At 41.1% G+C, this 19,801-nt stretch overlaps 1 protein-coding gene across 1 annotated transcript in view; it reads right to left on the reverse strand.

Annotated features, from left to right (window-relative positions):
* Nucleotides 1–1,502: 1,502 nt before the first annotated feature.
* Nucleotides 1,503–19,801, reverse strand: part of cyth3b (cytohesin 3b) — a 42,214-nt gene continuing 23,915 nt past the window's right edge. The window contains exons 2-13 of the mRNA XM_085403824.1: nucleotides 18,844–18,926; nucleotides 18,392–18,456; nucleotides 16,841–16,907; nucleotides 16,622–16,740; nucleotides 16,113–16,193; nucleotides 14,516–14,628; nucleotides 13,498–13,646; nucleotides 12,876–12,987; nucleotides 9,251–9,327; nucleotides 6,521–6,592; nucleotides 6,216–6,370; nucleotides 1,503–3,750 (exon numbers count right to left, since the gene is read on the reverse strand). Coding sequence (XP_085259950.1) covers nucleotides 3,678–3,750; nucleotides 6,216–6,370; nucleotides 6,521–6,592; nucleotides 9,251–9,327; nucleotides 12,876–12,987; nucleotides 13,498–13,646; nucleotides 14,516–14,628; nucleotides 16,113–16,193; nucleotides 16,622–16,740; nucleotides 16,841–16,907; nucleotides 18,392–18,456; nucleotides 18,844–18,926 — 1,166 coding nt within the window. The 3' untranslated portion in view covers nucleotides 1,503–3,677. The remainder of the gene's footprint in view (nucleotides 3,751–6,215; nucleotides 6,371–6,520; nucleotides 6,593–9,250; nucleotides 9,328–12,875; nucleotides 12,988–13,497; nucleotides 13,647–14,515; nucleotides 14,629–16,112; nucleotides 16,194–16,621; nucleotides 16,741–16,840; nucleotides 16,908–18,391; nucleotides 18,457–18,843; nucleotides 18,927–19,801) is intronic.

Here is a 19,801-nt window from a genome sequence, read left to right on the forward strand (position 1 = left end):
TATTTATTAGGTACACAATCATTTATTAAGTATATACAGACTGCTTTTGAACTGGACTGTTTGTTTTGCACATTAACACAATTTGCACACACAATTTTACCTCCATAAAACATACCCGCATACAAAGTTGTCATTGTTACAGGCACTAGAAGTGCACAGGTGGGTCAAATTTGATTATGAAAGCTCCAAAATGCAGGAATAAAAGCTATCAACTTAAATGATGAGATGTGCTGTTACATAAGGAGAGCTATACAGGGCCATAGAAATACATCAACCCAGCAGCAGGACCAGCATCTGCTCTGCTAGAAGATTATCCTTGGGCTACTGAGGGGCATCTTTCTGACTAAACTATCAGAATCAGACTCCATGAGGGTGGCATGGGGGCCTGCTATACTTCAGTGGGACTTGTACTCGCAGCTTGACAGGCGGCACACCAGAACAGACACATCTGCCACTGATGGTCCACTCGTTTCATAAATTCAGTGGCAAGAGTGTGCAGGCATTTCCTGGATAAAGGAGGTACTAATGCCTCAGGAACCTCTGGGATGATATGTATCTGGGTATCCAAGGCGACCAAATAGAGCTAAAGCTCATCAATGCTTTCATCCAGGACAGGACGTCCCTACAGGACAACATGTTCAAACTTTGTCTAATCCTACCAGTTGTGACAAGAACACTAGCAAAAAGCAAAATTGGAAAATAATCAGTCAGGAGGGATAAGAAGAGAGTAATGATCTGTGACCACCACCTGTGAAACCTTTCCCTAGAGCTGAACACATCTGTATCCCAGAAGTTTATCTGGCTTTGTCTTACCGTGCTGACTAAATATTCCCTTATTTTATTTATTTGTCTTATGAATCTACTAAAGCTGTTATTATTTAATAGGGATGTTTTCCTTAGGTTTATTATGTAATGAGCCGCTTATATTCACATCATTGACATAAATGGTGTGTACAAAATAAGAGAAACCCAGTGAGCACTGTAATAATCATAAACACTGAATCTACTGCAAGAAAGCTGTCGTTTTATTTAAAGGTAAATGTACCTAAAAACGTAAATCTCTGCACATAATAAAGCATAAAAATTTATTTCAGTATCTGTTTTACCAGAGAAAACACTGAAGCGTATGACTTTTCATTTTGGTTGATGATTTTTTTTCTTTGAGAGAACAGCAGAAAAATAGTAAAATTAAAGATTCAGGTTTTTGTGCATATTTCTCTGAACAGCCTGTAGAGGGTGTTATTGCTTCACTTATTGTGCACGTTAACACACAAATCCAATAGGTCATCCTTCACCTTTCCCTACTTCCTGTTAATTTACCACGTGTTTGCCAGGATGCAGGTATACATCACTGCTCCCCATCATGGAGGATGACCTCCGCATTCACAAAAACAAAAACAGCTCATCGTGCTCTAAGCAGCCTGAGTGCTTCATTAATAACAGCTCATTATTTATGCGAACAAGTAGGTCAGGACCGGCATTAATAATGAACACACCACAAATCTGCTTTATGTATACTTTATGTAGATACACGTAATGTACAACGTGACCAATAGCTTTTACAGAGAATATAAAAGTTAATGTAACTATAAGCCCACACAGGGCAGTAGAAGATAATATCATGCCCTGACCACAAGGCTTTCACTGTATTTTACAATTATATAGAAAACTACTGGTGTTTTTGACATCATCATCATCAATTATATAATCACCATCACCGATATTACTTTAGTATAATCATCATCATATTCACCATAATCTTCATCATCATCATCATCATCATCATAAATACAACCACCTTTCTCACTCAGTCATGGCTTTTTAACGGCGTTGTCAGTTATTTATCCAATATTCATCATCCCCATATATTTTATAATGATTATGTTTAAGGCTTTTGCAAAGAAGACCTCAAACTTCAGCTGATGCAAACTGCCAGTCGGCTCAAACATGGTTACACACAGAGTTTGTGCATACTACAACAAAGAGACCAGAAAGCTATACATTGTATATACAAACATAACTTAGGCATACACTGCTGAACATTTACAGGTAGTATTAAACCATTTCACAAATGAAAATAAATACAAAAATGATAGCTGGTTATTAGATATAGAAATGTTCAAAGAGAAGAAACACAAAGGCAAGCAAGGATCTTTAGGAGTACGAACCAAATGCAAACAGGATCACGACAACACACCGACCTTCACTCACATAGGCCATAGATAAGGGAAAGGAAAAAAAGAAGCTTAATTGGACTGGTACCTAACTGGGCTTCTGCACAGCCAAAAATAAAACCCACTCAGTAGATAGACTTTCTCAAATGAAAGCGCTCTGAAAGTTCTAATCCTTAAGATGTCAATGAAATGAGATCCTGGTTTGACAGCTGCCAACAAATGTTATCCTGCTACTGTTTCATGTTAAAAGCATTTAAAAAGAGGGCTTTTATTGTGAAGCAGTCATAGGTACATAATATATTTCTCACTAAGATTAAGGCTGATGGAAATGGGTTACCCCATATTACATATGTAAATTATTTAAATAGTATATTTGCTATTTTTAAAAAATAATTCGATTAAAGGTGAGGAAAGGTGTGAAAAAGTCTAGTTGTAATCAAAGTCAAAACACTGTAAACAGCAGACAGTGCTGTAGTTCAAACATTCACTTCTCGAGCTGAAGATGCTTGGGTCGATCTGCAGAGGAGGTGCAAACGTGTGGGAGCTACCTGCTCTGGCGACCCCTCGTAAGGGAGCAGATGTTCAAAATGTGTGACAGGATACCGTCAAACCAGAGGTGCTGAAATCTTAAGGATTGCAACTTTAAGTCCACAAAGAGAGTTGAATTTGAAACTTTAGCAAAAGCACCACTGCTACTCAACTAAAGTAAGAAAGGATGCACGTTACAAAATTCTCTGCTCCACACAGATAAATGAAATCAGTCCAGCTGACTGTAAAGAACCTAAATCTAAGCCATCTTTTTGTTGTTGTTGTTGATGTCCTCTGAGGTTACTCTTCAGCCGTGGCACCTTGAGAGAAGAATTCAGCACCAGAGTGAGATGACGACGTGGTCCAGGTGAGGTTGCACTGCGGTCATAACCATGTCCCAAACGTGTCCGTCCATCCCCTCATCCCACCTCCCCCCTTCTCCAGCAGTCACCCTTACATTTTGCGCACCGTGTCAATGACCACACATCTGAACTGATTCTGAATAACAACTTTTTTCATAAAGCACAATGGAGGGAACACTTGCATCACTTATGCACCCATACTGTAGATGCGGTATGCACCGATAGCATGCACACTGCTGCATACACACAAATACAAACATATTGGTCTACAATAACCCACATGCATGCATGTGCACCTGAAACATGGCAGTTGGGCTTTAGGGAAACCTATAAACATCTTATAAGCATGACTGGGGAGGTAGGGGGGTGTATATGAGATGGAGGAGAAACAAACTGGCTGGAGCGCTGCTTTCTCCCCAGCAAGTGTGTGATGTCTCCCCAGCAAGTGCATACAACTTGTGGAGAGTCCAGGAAAGAAACCAAAGTCTGCCTTCGGGGTTGAAGTCAGCTCTGTGCTCTTCAGTCCAGCTTTGCAGTGTGTGTGGTTTATGAATGCATGAACTTAAGGAGATAAAGATGGAGGGGGTTTGGAGGTTCACCTGATTGTCCCTCTTCATTTCTTGTTGGCGATGCGTCTCTTCCTGGTGGCCAGCATGTCGTAGAAAGGATCTCTGCTAATGCTTGCCCTAGAGAAGCCAATCAGAGGACAGCGATGAAATAAATAAGAAGGCCACATGAGAGGAGGGTCTCAAACATCTTTGATATGGAAATGCAGGCACATTTATACAAACGCATGCTTTAACTAGATCAGAAAAAGAAAAGAAAAAAAAGTTAGTGGAGTGACCTAGTTAGGTTTCCATGGTTTCTGAAGAGGGACCCGCTCTCCTATTTTTTGTTTGTTGTCTTTTTTTTTGGATAGTCTGGTTTGCTGGAACCTTGCACTGATTCCCTCCTCCAGAACCCGGCCAAGAACGTAGCGAACCATGCAGTCGCACACGCTCTCTTCCTCTTGCTGCAGGTTTATAGGTCTGAAGGAGGGCAAACAACAGTCCTGCTTATAGACTCTTCTGCTTAGTTTTGGGGGGGGGGGGGGGGGGGGAGGAGGGAGTAAAGGCAGCCTACAAAGGCAGCAAGTGAGTCAGGAAGCCATTTGGGCTCTACCAAAAAGCTCAGTTTCACGGCTGCTAAATCCTGTTAGCACCAGCACAAAGCAAGAAGAGGCTCAACCCCCCACTGCGGATATCTCTGATTCCCTTTATAACGCCACACGCTAAAGAATGAGTGTGTGTAAGATGACTATCCTCTTTCATACTCCTCATTGTTGTGTTCTACAACCCAATTTTGTGAAACAATAACTCCACTGTGGAGAAATCAAATCAGAGCGCGGCTGCCACAGCTAAAAACCTTCTCCACCATTTTTCAGTCCTGGAAATGCTTCTTAAAAACTGATACATTGACTGGAATTATTTAATTTTTTTTTTTCTAAAACACACTTTTCACTTCAAACGTGTCACACTAATTCATACAACAGCAGCTCACTTCCTTAATTGACCTACTTGGTCCAACTTCACTTCCTGACACTCAAGATGAGCAGATAAGGCCTTGCCTCTATAATCATCTCTACTTTAAAAAAAAAGGGGCAAATCATAATTTCCATAAAAAGCCTTTTATCTCCACAGAACCCCGAGTCCTCTCGGACCCCTCTGGTGAAGTGCAAGCTGTGACTTGTTAGCTTTGGTAGATGTGAGTGCGTCACCCCTAGTTTGGAGCTGCCTGTGTTGGATAGGTTTGCTGGCTCAACCCTGGTGCGTTATACGCAATGTCTAATCCCCCATCATGTCTCCTGTGAATACTCTGATAGTATAGAGAGGGGAGGTGGATGATTGCACTACATTATGGTATATAAGCACTCTGTTCTGCTGAGCCAACTCTCTTTGACATTGCACCACCGTTTATGCAGGCGATTACAAAACATCCAGCATTTAGGTCATTAAAAGCAAGGTTATCACAGCTGCCAAAGCGATGGTATACTCACTGCCAGCGTGAATGTATACGATCTGATGGAAATAAAACATGTTGTTATTCGTTTCACTGTTTAATTTAAACACTGTAGTAAAATACAGTCACGTGAAAAAGAAAGTTTTTGCAGTCGTCATTTGAAGCAGTTGTTTTCTGTAGGACTCTATCGTCTCACATCACTGCGGAGGAACTCTGGCCCACTCTTCTCTGCAACGTTTCTTGAGATCATTGAGGTTTGTGGACATTTTATTTAATGCACAGCTCTCTTAAGGTCCTGCCACATTGTAGCACCTTGGTTCTACAAAAACAGGTAAAAATGCTGCTATGCTTTGGACTATTGCCTGGTTACATGACCTAATTTGCACCAAGCTGTCAGACAGATGCTCTCTCTTGTGACTGCAGAAAACTTCGGTATACAGAGCATGTAATGATGGACTCAATGACTGTGAGGTTGCCAGGTCCTGTGGCTGCAAGACAAGCCCAAATCATCACGCCTCTACCACCATGCTGCAGAGCTGGTATGAGGCGTTTGTGCTAATATGCTGCGTTTGGTTTTTGCCAAATATGGCACGAAGCAATGTGCTTCTGTCTGAAGAACATTGTACCAGAAGTCTTGTTGTTTCTTAAGATGAAACTTTGCAAACCCAAACTATGCTGTCATGTCCTTTCAAGAGAGAAAGAGCTTTCTAATGAAAACCTCTGCCTTTGAAAATAGCAGAAAAATAGCAGACAACAGAAAACAGCAAACAGCCGGAGCTGGTGTTTGATGTTTGTGCAAGTTTGAACGTGGTGAAATCACAGAAGTATAAGGGTCAGAACAGGACTTCGAGAGAGATATAACAAGGTGCTCAAGAAGATGACCTTGAATGAGATCACCTAAACTGAAATCAAGTCAGATTTTTGATCTCGTAAGACTTTAAGACTGCACCTCATATATTCAAGTTGCCTAGATTTAATTGAAATTAAAAAAGAACAGGTTAAAACTGGTTTCTGCCTTAAATGAATCCAACATCAAGGAAATCACATTCACGGATTTTTTTTTATTTTTATTTGTTTATTCTGACGTAACAACAACCATTACTGGTTTAACACTGGATCTTTGTGCCATCATTACTATTACGAGGAATCTTACTTGATGGATTTAATCCACTCCTCCTTCTCCTCAGGCGTGGGTGCTGATATCCTGTATACTACATGGTTTCCCTCCACTACACGCCCATCTGCCTCTGTCTTACAGGCTTTGATCACCTGGCCCTTGTGATTTGGGTTGTAGAGCTCAAAACAGTTCTGAAGGAGGGACAGAGAGGGGTCAAAGGTCATCAAAAACAGGTGCCAGATAATTATCTTTGGCGAAGAAATATTTTAACAAAAAGAAGATTTAGTGAACACAGTAACCAAGGGGAGAAAGGCTGAGGTCTCTAATCAGGCAACACTCACAGGTTTCCTGGGCTCCTCCACCTCCCTGATGCTGAGATTCTCCAGTGGGATGATCCCACGAGGCTCCTTGTCCTAAAGGAGAGAGCGATCAAAAGCAGGAACATGAGAGGAGGGGAAAAAACAACCAGAGTTAGACAGAGATAGATAGAAAGAGCAATTTAGAACAAAGTCAAAAAGCAAGTATTAAAGAAAGAACAGAAACCAGAAAAGGAGCAAGGGGAAGAAAGGGGAGATCAAAAATAAAAAAAAAATCATAAAAAAATGGCATAAAATGAGATTTCTATAAGAAAGAAACACTGGAACAGCCTTACACAGAAAAGAAAAATCCACTGTGATTGTAGCTTGTTGCCCCCCCCCTCCCCTCCCCTCCCCTCTACTTGTGCATGCTGCAGTCTGACCAGAGGACGGGACATAATGATAGTGTCCTGAAGGATAATACTACAGCAAAGAGAGGACAGTGCTGATGTGGCAGCAAAGAAACAAAGGCCCTGGTGGAAATCTTCAAGCACTATTGGCTAATTTTTATAGTAAGGGACAATGATTTAATAGTAACCCATGCCAACCTGAGCACATATGACAATTAAAACAGTCTGCAACATTTCATCCACTGTGGCCACAAGACAAGTATGCGATAATTACACGCTAGAGTTTTCTTTCTTTTCTATGACCCAGTAACTTTAGTAGCTTATTGCCGTTTTGTGCAGAAACTAATACAGAAAGGTGACAAACCATGTTAAAACTACATTAGTTGTGCACAAGGACAAAGTCAAAAAATGAATCCCAATGCAGAATTGCCAGAACTTCAGTTCCTAGAAGGGCAACTTCAGGGTCTTAAAATGCTTAAACGACACATTTCATAGCAGAAACAAGCATGTTCATAGTTTGGTGGTTTGATTCTGTACAGCACTGCATTTCCTCTTCATTGTAACTGTAGTGTGACACATTGCTGGGGGTATGGCCACTTTTAGTGACATATGCTAGACTCCATAGGCTTCTTTTTAAGCGGGATCTTTAGACCGTGTTTCTGGTGCTGGTGCCTTTTTTATTTTTAATTAAATTATTTGATAAATAAATGTGGCTTGCTATGCACATAACATTGTGTCCAAGAAGTCTTTTATTCTATGTTACTTAGCGCTGATTAGCAGAACTAATCTGTGCTAACTGTATGCATATCTGTGCCATACATGCATACAGTCTATGGCTGAAAAATCGTGTACATATGCTGATTAGTCATCCACACTCTTGTCCAAATATGGTCACTTCTGGCTCCTAAGAAAGATGGAGGTATTTTTTCCTGGTCTTGTGTAGTAGGCGGGTCCAGCGAGGTGGCGTACCACTAATCCCTTCTTTGACTGCTATCTAAGAGCTTTGAAGTGGTAACATTTTCTCTTTTCTCCCCTTTTTGCTTGCTTTGTTTATGACTACCTACATAGCTGTTCTTGTTTTACCATAAGTTTAGTTCAATTAAACAGATTTTGAATTAAAAAAATAAAAATAAAAAAATAAAAAATAAAAAAAATCACAATTTTCACATTGTGACGTGGTCTGTGGTGCCACTGCAGGGGGGTGGACGCACCGGCACGGAATCTGCAATCACGCCTCGCCGGCTTAAAAGCTGAACTAGGTCCTATTACTTTGAGACCTGTACTATGAAGCAGCATTTGGTCTCTTCCGGTTAACTTCAGAGTTAACCCTGGGTTTTTAGCACCGCAAAGGTGGTTCAGTTCTTGTTCTTTGGAATCGGAGATTAGCAACAGGTGTGAAATTGCCACCAACTGACCAATAAATTCTCAGAAAATAGCATCACCCTTCATGGAAGATAGTTCCAAGGATTTGGATAGTAGGAGGGTTTTTAGAGGCCCCTAAAGTCTCTGTTTCCTCAGTGAGAATCAATAATAAATATAGATTCTTAGACACAACCAGATGACTTGATTTTCTTTCCCGAACCAAAAAACTTTTCAGCCTGTGGTCCAAATCAGTTCATGAGTTTGTAAACTTGTGGCCTTTTCCTGTGGTTTGATGTCCTTTGACACAGAGACGTGAACTCCCAGGTGGACTGAAATGTAGGAACCTTCAGTCCATTAATGGCCAAATAAGACTGGGCCAAGAGTATACTTACACTCTGTGTACTCTGCACATCTCTCACAATGCAAAGCATACCTGGCTACAGGAAAGTGTTCAGCTCAAAATTGCAGTGTGTAGCTTTTAGTTGGGTCGGATCTCTCCATAAACAAACCACTCAGAAGTCCATTTGGAAGGCGACACCTTTTCCAAAGAGTCTCTGTGTTTTCTTTTTTGTTCATTTTAAATGGACTGAAAGGGAGAGAAAACACCCTTAAACTGAGACGTAAGAACAGGTGGTCACAAACCAAATGTTGACTCAGAGGCCGCTTTTTATATCAAACTACCAATAAACGGTGTGAAGACAGTGCAACATATTCAGTTATGTTTGGTTTGTAGAGTTTACATGAAGAGCTCCCTGCTGAAATCCATAACCGTAACAGCAGTGTAGCAAACTTGAATTGTTAATCCTCGTCGTTTTTCTGGTGCTATGGAATAAACTGCTTGTTATAATTAACAAGGAGGCTGTAGACTCAGGGTGGATTTCATACAGACTTCTGAGGATAAAAATGAAATGCTCGGCTCTGCGATGACACAAGCATACACACACAGCGGCAGAGATGCCTTTAGTTAATAAAAAAAAAAAAAACATGTTGGTGTGAGACTCACAGTTGTGTATTCAAAGTAGTAGAGGCAGTTGTCCGTCAGGATGAACCACCTTCTCTTCCAGGTTTTCACTCTGCCCCCTGACAGGAAAAAAAAAGAGGAGACAGGAAGTGACACAAAGGCCGCAGTGACAGACTGGCTGTCTGCCCTCAGGAAAAAGAGCAGGGAAGTGATGGTCATTAATGAAGCCAACCAGCATCCGCTGTGTTTCCTTATGCGCTTTAAAATGACAAAAGCAAACATAGGTAGATATGGTTGGACTACTTGCCTGCAAGCAAGAGAGAGAGATTACTCTTGTAAATGTAAGAAATCAAAGCGGCCCAAACCAGTTATTGACTTTAAGCATTAACTCATTAGTAAATGTAATTCAATTTCCTGTGGCTGATCATTTCCAAAATGTCATTATTAAACACATACAATATTTCACATGCCTTTGAAAATTCACTTAGTGGGTTTCCTGTGATTTCCATTCAGTTTTCTGTGACGCTGCAGCCTGAGCTAACAGACAAACGGACGTCTTTTTAGTTTCTTGAAGATGTTTCAGCAGAATGAAGATAAGCTTCTTCATTCTAAAAGCTAAAGGTGAGTCGAAAATACTGGAGGTGGTCCTGACACTACACTGTCATGTGAGTCATGACTGGTAGACACATGGTGACAGAGGTAGAGCAGGTCATCTACCAGTCCATGTCCCATTGCCAGAGGTTAAATATCCGTTACTCCCTATCAGCGTTACCAGCTGATGGACCAGAGTGACGAGTTGATACCCTTTATCTTTTAGAACTGAAGAAGCCTTTTGCATGTGAGGTGAAACATCTTCAAGAACCTAAAAGGAAGTCCAGTTCCCTTGAAGAACCTAAGACTACCATGAACTGGTGAACCCGCGAGACCCAACACAGACATTTCACTGTATGTGCACTTTGTGTATGCTCAGGGCTGTTGTAGATTTCTGTACCTGGGCTGTTTGTAGAAATCGATTCTCGTAACGACAGACTATACAGAGTTTCAGCCTTATCCCAATATTCATTTTTAAATAGAAGACCCTGTTTGGCTGCATATGCAAGATATGCAGCCAGCTGTGCCTCTTCAAATGCTCTGTGCTGCTACAGCTGTGCCACAGGAAGCTTAAATGTAAATCACTGACAACTGAAAACTGTTGGCTTTGACTTTTGAGACATGCAGGCAAGCTGCCTTGTGTGAGATTGCAGGCTACCAGCACAATCTCGCCCAACTTCAGGCTTAGTTAACTGATGACTCGAGCAACTGATAAATTATTACTGCCGTTGCCCATTCATTTTTTAAGGCAACAGGATAAAACCTCATTGGCTCTCAGGAGAGGAGAGCAAACTTGATGTGAACCTAACTTGGCACGTAAAGCACCCCTGGAGGTGAAAACGCTCACGCAAATACACGCACGTATCGTACACGACACCCCAGAGCAAGTTCGCCACCTCACGTGTTCATTTGTGCAAACTACATCCAAAACTATGTGTGTTATTAATTCCTAAGCATGACTTTTACTGCAGCATTTCCTTCCTGTTTTCATGGTCCCCTCACAGAAGCCTACATGGGTCACAGACAGCTATAAAAAGCTCTGTGTTTCCTTACATTTCAATAGACCCTGGCTATTGAATTAGCACGGCCAAATTTCCGCTGAGCGCAGAGAGACATTTGCTAAAAAAAGGCCTTATTCCTCCGTATCCTCCAGGGTTTATCTTTAGAGAGTTAAATTAGAAATATTACAGTGAGAACTGGTTGCGGGGGAAACTGCTCCAGGGAGGAACCGTGCAAGAATGTAATCATGTTAGGTCTGTGAGCCACAATGGGGCTATTTACATTCATACGCACTAGCTTGATGAGGCTACAGAGACGTTACACAGAGTTTAAAGAATGTGCAGGTCAAAGCCAGGTGTGTGTGCATGTGTGTAAACACTGTAGTAAAAACCAACCACCTGCAGTGACTTTGCTCTTTAAACCAACAATATGTGGGCTAATAAACAGGTATTATGTCCAATAATAAATCACCGCCATACAGTAAATTATAAGCTGTTATGTATGTGAGGACTGCTGGAGTACCTGGCAAGTGATGGAGCGAGGTTCAAATCAGAAACACATGGGATCAGAGGGGAGCCAACTTCAAGCAGAGTAAAAGCAAGATTTATAAATGCATGACCTCATTGGACACACACACACACACACACACACACACACACACACACACACACACACACACACACACACACACACACACACACACACACACACACACACACACAGAGTCTTGTTTTCATAGCTTTGTGGGGATATCTAATTGACATAATGCTTTCCCTAGCTGCTTACCCTAACCATCACCATTAAAATTGAATGCCTAACCCTAACCCTTAGCCTAGCCATAACCATAACCTAATTGTAACCCTGACACTAAAACCACAATTTGAATCTCAAAAATGACTTCAAACTTGTGGTGACGGCATTTTGTCCCCACACAGCTGTTGGTCCCCACAAGTATGGTAAACTTCCAATTTTTAGTCCCCACAAAGATATGTAAACATACATATGTACACACACACACACTTCAAATGACTGAGATGTTTTTTTCTTCCTCACACAATAAGAGGAGTCCACGTCCAGGCTAATAAACAATGTACGTATCATTTCTAAACTATGTTTATACAGAGCTAATTGAGAATCTGCATCTGCATAGCTGTACTTGTGGGTTTTATTATTTTTCTTTTAAGCGGGCTATAATTTGTCATACATCTTTTTTTGTAGTTTTAATAAACAACAACATGACGGGGTTTTCATTAGAAAGTCCCTCACACCATAAAGTATTTAAATATATTAAAATTAGTTTTACTTTGCTTGTAAAACACCTTGTGAAGCCCATTTAAAATTTCCTGTGTATGCGGTTCACATAAAATCAGCTACTGCCCTTTTTTTTTTTATGTTTGAGATATAACTCACAGTTCATAATTTCAAATCATGTGGCTTTTAAATAACCACAGCCTGGCTTTTAGAAAGAGAGGAATTCACTGATACATCACAAACAGTTGGTTACATTTATAATTATATCTGAAGCTTTGTGAGTGACAGAACTCAAAGTTACTGCTCGTAAGAATCATAGTTTCTAGGTTAAAAGGCTTTTTGTCAATCATTAAGTTGACCTTGAAGACCTCGGTGGATGACTCTGCTCTACACCCCTACACTTTTATCTGAATTCATTCAAAGCTTTTCGAGCTTTCATGTTTACAGACAGAATGACATGCATGCATATTTTATATGCACTGTTTGCTCCGTTCACAAACGCGACCAGACCTTCAATGAAATGGATCATGAATACACTCCCATGTATAAACTGTAAGATACACGACTTGTATATAAAAGTTGAATGTTTGCTGTTCTATTTTTATCATATGGGTGTGTTTGCAAGGTTTTATCTATCTTTCAGTTAATGTTTTATGATCAAAGGAGAGTGCACGAGCAACAGTTACCACGCAGTTTAAGTTCTCATGAGTCTAATTCTATAGTTGCAGACCAAAAAGAAAAAGAAAGAAAGCAGGAGTTCCTAAATAAAGTCAAGCCGGATGTTTTGCATTCCCCCAGAACCTGAGCGCGTGAGACTCAGACTAACCTAATTTAAGCAGCCAGCCTTCTCTGTCTGGGTTGAAGAAGGTGTGCGTCAGGTCGTTCCCGTCGTCCTCGGGGATCTTAAAGGGTTCGCTCTTGATGCTGTCGTATAGATTCTTCACAGAGAAAGAAAAAGCAGAAAAACGGTTACGCTTAGATGAAAACACACACACACACACTTCTAACTCACGTGCAAAAACATTCAAGCCTTCAACTACCGGTGCATTAAACGTGACACTGAGAAATCAATTTTCAGACAAAGATTCATACATCAGTGACTCTGGGACCTCGAAGATTTTTTAACAAGGTTCCTTTTTGTACTGAAGGAGCACTTTGGCAGACACGACAGCCTCTCGCATGCGAGTCGATCGACTTGTTTTTCGTCTTTTTCTTATTAAAGTTCATCATTATCCTGAGCTGCAATGTCTCAATTAGGGAGGCATGACTCTGCTTTTCACAGAGGAGACCTATAAGAGAACCTATAAGTTTCCTTTTTGTCTGCCACATTGAGAAAACCCCAAACATTTAATTTAATCCCTCCACTTTTACCTCCATAGTGTTTCAAATGCATACCACATAGGATAAATTCATCAAACCTGACGAAGTAATCAAGTCAAAGCTCTCACCCTGAGTAGCTCCTCTGGGAGATCTCCCCCTTCATTGATTCCTCTGTTCATGGAGATGAAGCGCTCCACTGGGGGCTTGTCTCTGACGTTGGGATTATGCAGGCTGGTGTTCAGCATGATAATGGCAAAAGATAGAACGTAGCATGTGTCTGTGGAGGTAATTACACACAGTGTCACAGGGAAACAACCAAATACAGCACATGCACACTCCACATGTGTGTGTGGAGGTTATAGATTAGTGTGGATGTGATAAAAATAGTAGGCCATTCAACTTATTTGCCATAAAAGGGAATTAGAAACATCTTGTAGCACATTTTCACACCACAGATTGAAGGAAAACCTGATAAAATGGAGAATTTAATCAACAGAAAAGCCCATCTTCTGACACAGTGTGTTCCTGCTCTTACGACTCGGTTTCATCCATCCACACACTAAGAGCCCCAGACAACATCCTCTGCATGTAATTTATAACCCAGTGTGCACCACTCTTGAGGGATGACCAATAACCAAGTCTGGGTGTGTCACCACTGCACCACATCAATATTCACAACCCGAGCCGTCACCTGCATCCTCCTTAACACTAACACGTGAGCAGGAAGGCTATGTGCAACAAGCCAAGACGGCGCTAATGACCGCTATTGACCGGTGATCAATTTCATTATCACTGCTGGAGACACGAATGCTGATCACACAGGTAATGAGCAACTTGCCAACTTCAGTGGAAAACTGTAATTGGACTTCAGGTCCACTCAAGTTCACAGAGAGGCTGAAATAATGAACAAATATTCTGAAGCTGCACCCCTACGCAGTCGTGAAATCTCCGCATGTAGCCACAAGGTAAAGATTTATACAGGTCCAGCTGTCCGGTGAGAGACGACAGACAGACAGAGGCATTGATTTGAATCCGGGTGGTCTGGTGGGCAGAGCATGTTATCCGTCCTGGACTGTCTGGCTGAGTCTGACTCATATATCTGCTGCGGTGCAAACGTGTGTGTATGTGTGTACGTGTGTGTGGTACCTGTGGACTGGAAGACGCCGGGATTGCATTGGCAGTACCTGGAGGCAAAAGCCTCCATCATACGATCAATCTTCTGGGCTTCGCCGGGAAGTCTGAAGCTCCACAGAAACTGCCTGCAACAGCAGAGAGCGAGAGGAAAAATGTAATGATGTGTCATGAAATATTGATGTGAATGTTTGTAACAGTATCTGTGTTTTTCCCTGTGAATTACAAAACAGTATTACACGGCACAGACATTTCTTTATATTAGGAGGGTGTGTTTATGGCATAAATGAAGACGTCTTTGCCAAGAGGCAGTTTTGTTTTTCTAGTGTTAGATTAGATTTTGATATTTCTGCAAAAAAAAACAAAAACAAAAAAAAAACAGCACAAAGAACACTCTTGTCTTTCATGGGACACCCGACAAACCAAACAACTAGAAGTTAGAGCAAACTTTTAAAGCTGTGCATTGGAAAATACTCTATTTTTTAGCACTTTGAACACAGCTTTAGGCAGGAATCTGATACACTGATCACCTAACTTGATGCGCAGGTTTGCATGACACATTGTTGACATATAAGAGGTGTGCACACCGGCTCCTCTGTTATCAGTCGCATGAAAAAATATTTATTTAATGGTGACAACACATGTTAATGTAAATCAGCATAAAAATATAACGTGTAAAATACGTTTTGTCCCAGAATTTGCCAATTAGTTAATTATATGTAATTCCAAAGTAGGTAACAATGAATATACGTGTGACAGTGCCCGCACATAACAAGAGATCAAAAGTAGCATCGTTGTGCCTCCACTTGATCTCGTCACGGCCACAGTGCTAGTGCAACAAGTGTGACAAAGCAGAGGCCTCATCTGAGCTTAAACCTGGATCAGTTTTTGCTTGGATGTGCAGAGCAGCGGTCTCCTTGTGGACCGCTTTGCATGGTTGGTCGTTATGCTCTCCTCCAACTTGATTCTTATTGGCAATTTAGAGAAAAGCACTACATCAATAACATCTCAGCAATATCCAATCCCATATGAAAAGTGTTTTGCGAATTCAACAACAACCTGACCAACTTACAAATTTGCAAATCACATCACAAACGACAACATGACCAAACCATCTAAAAAAGAAATTATCAGCTAGCCTAATTGTTCTAATATTATTTTTATAATGCCAATTGGTGCATCCCGGGAAAGGTCTCTGACAGATACACCGCTCCCCCCACCCCCACCTTCCCTGCAAACAGTCGGTTGGCTCAAGTGTGGGAACAATTTCAGTCAGGCCAAGATTTTTTACAGCCGTGATATAATATCATATTTCAACAGTTTACAATGGGAAAACCAAATATGTGAAGTGAAGCCAAGGCGGATTTCTTTCAGTTTGGTCTGTAAAACTCGGTGCACGTCTGGTGTTTACTTTGCAAAAGAAAAGTACCAAAGCAACAATAAAACTTGTAAAACACCATCTTATCGTGCTGCAAACTCCCGTATGTTGTTTTGGCTGGTTTTTTATACTTGAAAACAAGCCTGCCCTTCACAAACTTTACAATCTGCACTGTAGTACCCACTCACCGTCGCCTGCTTTAATTCTTTCTTCCTAATATGAGTTGTTAAGTACCTCAAGGCTTGAACGAGGTTGAGGTCTGCAAACTCGTGAAGCTCCACAAACGCCTGGAGGACCTTAATGTTGAAGTCATCCCTGGGGTGGTGGGGAGAAAAAAAAACACATGTGATGAGTAGTTCAGCTTAAACAAAAGCAGAAGAAGTGATGAACTCCTATGCTCAGTGACTGAAGGTGGAAAGCAAAGTCCTGCAGCCACATCACAGTGCCACTCTCAGACAGAGAGCCACTGTGCCGGCTGAGACAGGCAGCGTGATGTCCCCTGTTGTTTTGACATCCTATCCCCATTGACTTCCCTTCGATAAGAACCACATGTCCCCTACACTTTTTTCCCCCTCTTTCAGCGGCACGGTCTCCTGGCACTATTGTGCTCCATAAATCCAGACCACCAATTTCCCAGGGCTCTATCACTGATGTCTGAGCACGTGCAGTGCACATCTCACAAGGATGTGGGGAGAGGAAAAAGAAAGGTGGAAGGAAAACGGAGAGAAAACTGGAGAGCTCACCGTTCCCCTAAATAGTCCCCGATGACTGTTTTGTTGAGCCCTTCTCCTTTGTAGAGGAACTGTGCAATGTCCTCTGGGGTGTTCTGGAGAAGATCATTCTCCAAAAGAAACTGGATTCCCTGTTTTTAAAGAGAGAGCAAGCGCAGTACAAATAGGTATTTTACTCAGTTTCAATGAATGATTTAAATTTAAACTCCAGAGCTGTGGATCTCCTCTGACCTTCTTTGGGTCCATGTTGAACTTTTTCCTTCCCATGGCGATCTGCTTGTTTCTTTGTGTGGTTTTGCTGTGACAAAAACCAAAAGAATAAAAAATCCAGAAAACATCCTTCACATGACAGCCGAGTCCAATTTTGCTCCCCGGCTGCTGCGTGTGTTTAGTAGGTCACTTTGTGTCGAGTTTATTCAGGGCCTGTCACAACTGTGTTTACCAACCACTCAGTCAAGTAAAGGCTGAGTTTACATTTGGATTAAATTGAGAAAACTTGAATTTCGTTCACAACATGTGATTGTGCATCAGCTGTTACTGCTCACTTGAGTGTATCTTGTCCCTTTTCTTTAATTCATCTTAGCTAACTGGACGTACATTGTCCCTATTAATGCTGGAAACCCTTTTTGCTCTCACTCCTCGGGGAAATCTCCACCTTTGCGTGTCTTTGAACGCTCCCTAAGCCTTACGTATGCCCAAAAATAGCTGGAGCCCCTTTGCCAGCTGCGCCTGAGACACACAACAGCCTGACACGACCTCGCCCCACCTCAGCAACCAATCAAATGCAGACTGTTTGGTTAATGTTAAGTCGAGGGACTGTCCTGCTTTTCTCCTCAAACAATGGGGTATTAACATGTTAACACACACACACAAACTGACAGGTGTGAGTCTCACTGCAAAGGTAACTGTTAAAAGAGTAGCAGAGCCAAAGCAAACAAAAACTAATGAGCTGATCTCTTGGCGGTTCATTGAAGCCATCCAAACATGCAACACTACTACTTTTTGACTTGACTTCATTTAAATCTCCAACACTATTAGCTATCCTGCTAATTAAGGCCTAGAGACCAATTAGTGACCATCTAGGGACCACTGGTCACTGGGGAAAAGAGTGCATTCTGCTACTGGTTGATGAAATACATTGGTTAACTTGGTTAACTAAGGCACAACTTTGAAGGTGAATGTTTCAGTTTTTCCAGTTTCACAGCTTCACAATCGCTCGGAGAGTAAACTGAGTGTTTGCAGACAAGTTGGCGATTTCCATGTAAACTACAGAGGGACGCGGCAATCTGCTCATAAACAAAGCAATCACAAAGAGGTTTTTGGTGGAGCACCACCCTCTTTGCAACAGATTTCACCTAGCATCAGCTAGCAACCACTCAACAACTATTCAGGATATACACATTTCCTTAGCAATCGGGGGCACCGACCACTTTCTATGACTGTGTGACTGAAGCTTAATTTAGCATTTGAGGAACTGCTGGTACCAGCTATTTAAATGTTCGCTTTTTACTTCTTTAGTCCATTTGATATAATTTAAAATTAATACTTTTTACATGAATTTATGTAAAGAAAAAAAAAAAGATAAAACTTCATGTTATCTTGGTCCTATAAAAACACCAATGAGCATTATTATTATTTACTTTTAGATTTTATTGCCTATTCAACGACAGCTTACAGACAAAACTAAGAGCCAAGAAAATGCTATCATAAGCACACAATTCATAATGAAAATAATCACACAACATGTAAAAAAAAAAGAAAAGAAAAACCATCAAAACTCACCTCTCCCCCACACAGGTTAGCTGCTCGATCTCAGTCATTACCTCTGCAATCTCAAACTTCAGCCGCTGAAATCGAAGGACAGAGTCGCTTGTTTCATAAAGTCAAGTTTATAGCTCCTGAGACGACACAGTGCAGCTCTTGAATGATCTGCAAACACAGTCTATGATTTTATTAGTTAAATATATATAATAGTGAAAGGCTTGCTTAATATGACGAAGACATATGTCATTTCATGACAAAAGGCAACAGCAAACTAATATAAGTAAATGTAACAATATAAGATCTGAAAACAAATGAAATAAGGTTCATTGTTCTGCACTGCACCAGAGGACTTTTCAGACATGCAACGCACATCAACAACCGTGTTTATTAGTTTGAGGCTTGCTCCGAATCATTCATTTAGAAGTGTTTGATCAGATTACTCAAATAACATTGATTCCACTGTTACTCACTTCAATATCATCCAGAAGCTCTTTTTTCCTACGCCGTATGTTTGACAGCTCATCTCTTTCCTCTAAAGACAGGTCCTCGGGCACTGGAAAACACAGCGTGCAGGGAAAATGAAATAGCATGTGAGTGATAGAGAGGGGCAGGGTTATGATGGTGGATTAATTTAATTCAGCTTCCGACCAGCCAGACAGAGTCACGGGGATTAAGCTTTGACAGCGCATACCTGTTCGATGAATCCATCCCAGAGACATTACTCATGACCCAAATTAATACACTAACTGACTGAATTGCCACTTCATTTTGAAAGCAGGGATTAAATGCAGCAAAGAGACTGGGAAGGAGTGTGCCGGGAAGTTCCACAGATATTTTTTTTTGTGGCCTTTTCTACTCTTGCATATTTTATGTTATCCTGCAGGTGGGTGTGCTGTTGAACCTTGGATTATTCACAAATTCCCTTCCTAAATATGAAGATTAAATTTGGTCCAATTCTGATCCCTGATTACAGATTTATTAACTGGTGAAAAGTCTTTGCTGGAGCTCACACAACGTCACATGGTCAGATTAGTTTTTAACAGGTGATTTCCACGCATTTCAAAAAGTCCCAGAGGTCTCTCAATAAAGTGAATGCCCTGCCAACATTCATGCTTGCTTTGCTTTCATTTCTGTCTCTCCAACCTCTCATAACAAATGGAGCAGGGTAAAGTTTCCAGTTTCTTCAGGCGTTCCACAGTCCATCATTTCAGCTTCCAAAAGCCTTTTTGGGAAAACAAAAACCACTTGGTCTTGCAATCAAGCTTTCATTTTTTGTACTCAGGATGTCATAGTGAAATACTATAGACTCTTAAAGACTACCAATCTAAATATCAGTGGTGTCATTACTTTATAGCAATACTGAGGAGTGAAGATTCAACGCACAGCTCTGAAATCTCTTATGCAAACTTTCTTGGACTGTCTTTAAGT

The sequence above is a fragment of the Rhamphochromis longiceps genome, linkage group LG4 (assembly GCF_057381845.1).
Source record: "Rhamphochromis longiceps isolate RC_006_pf linkage group LG4, R_longiceps_female_GT1.1, whole genome shotgun sequence".
Lineage (NCBI taxonomy): Eukaryota > Metazoa > Chordata > Actinopteri > Cichliformes > Cichlidae > Rhamphochromis > Rhamphochromis longiceps.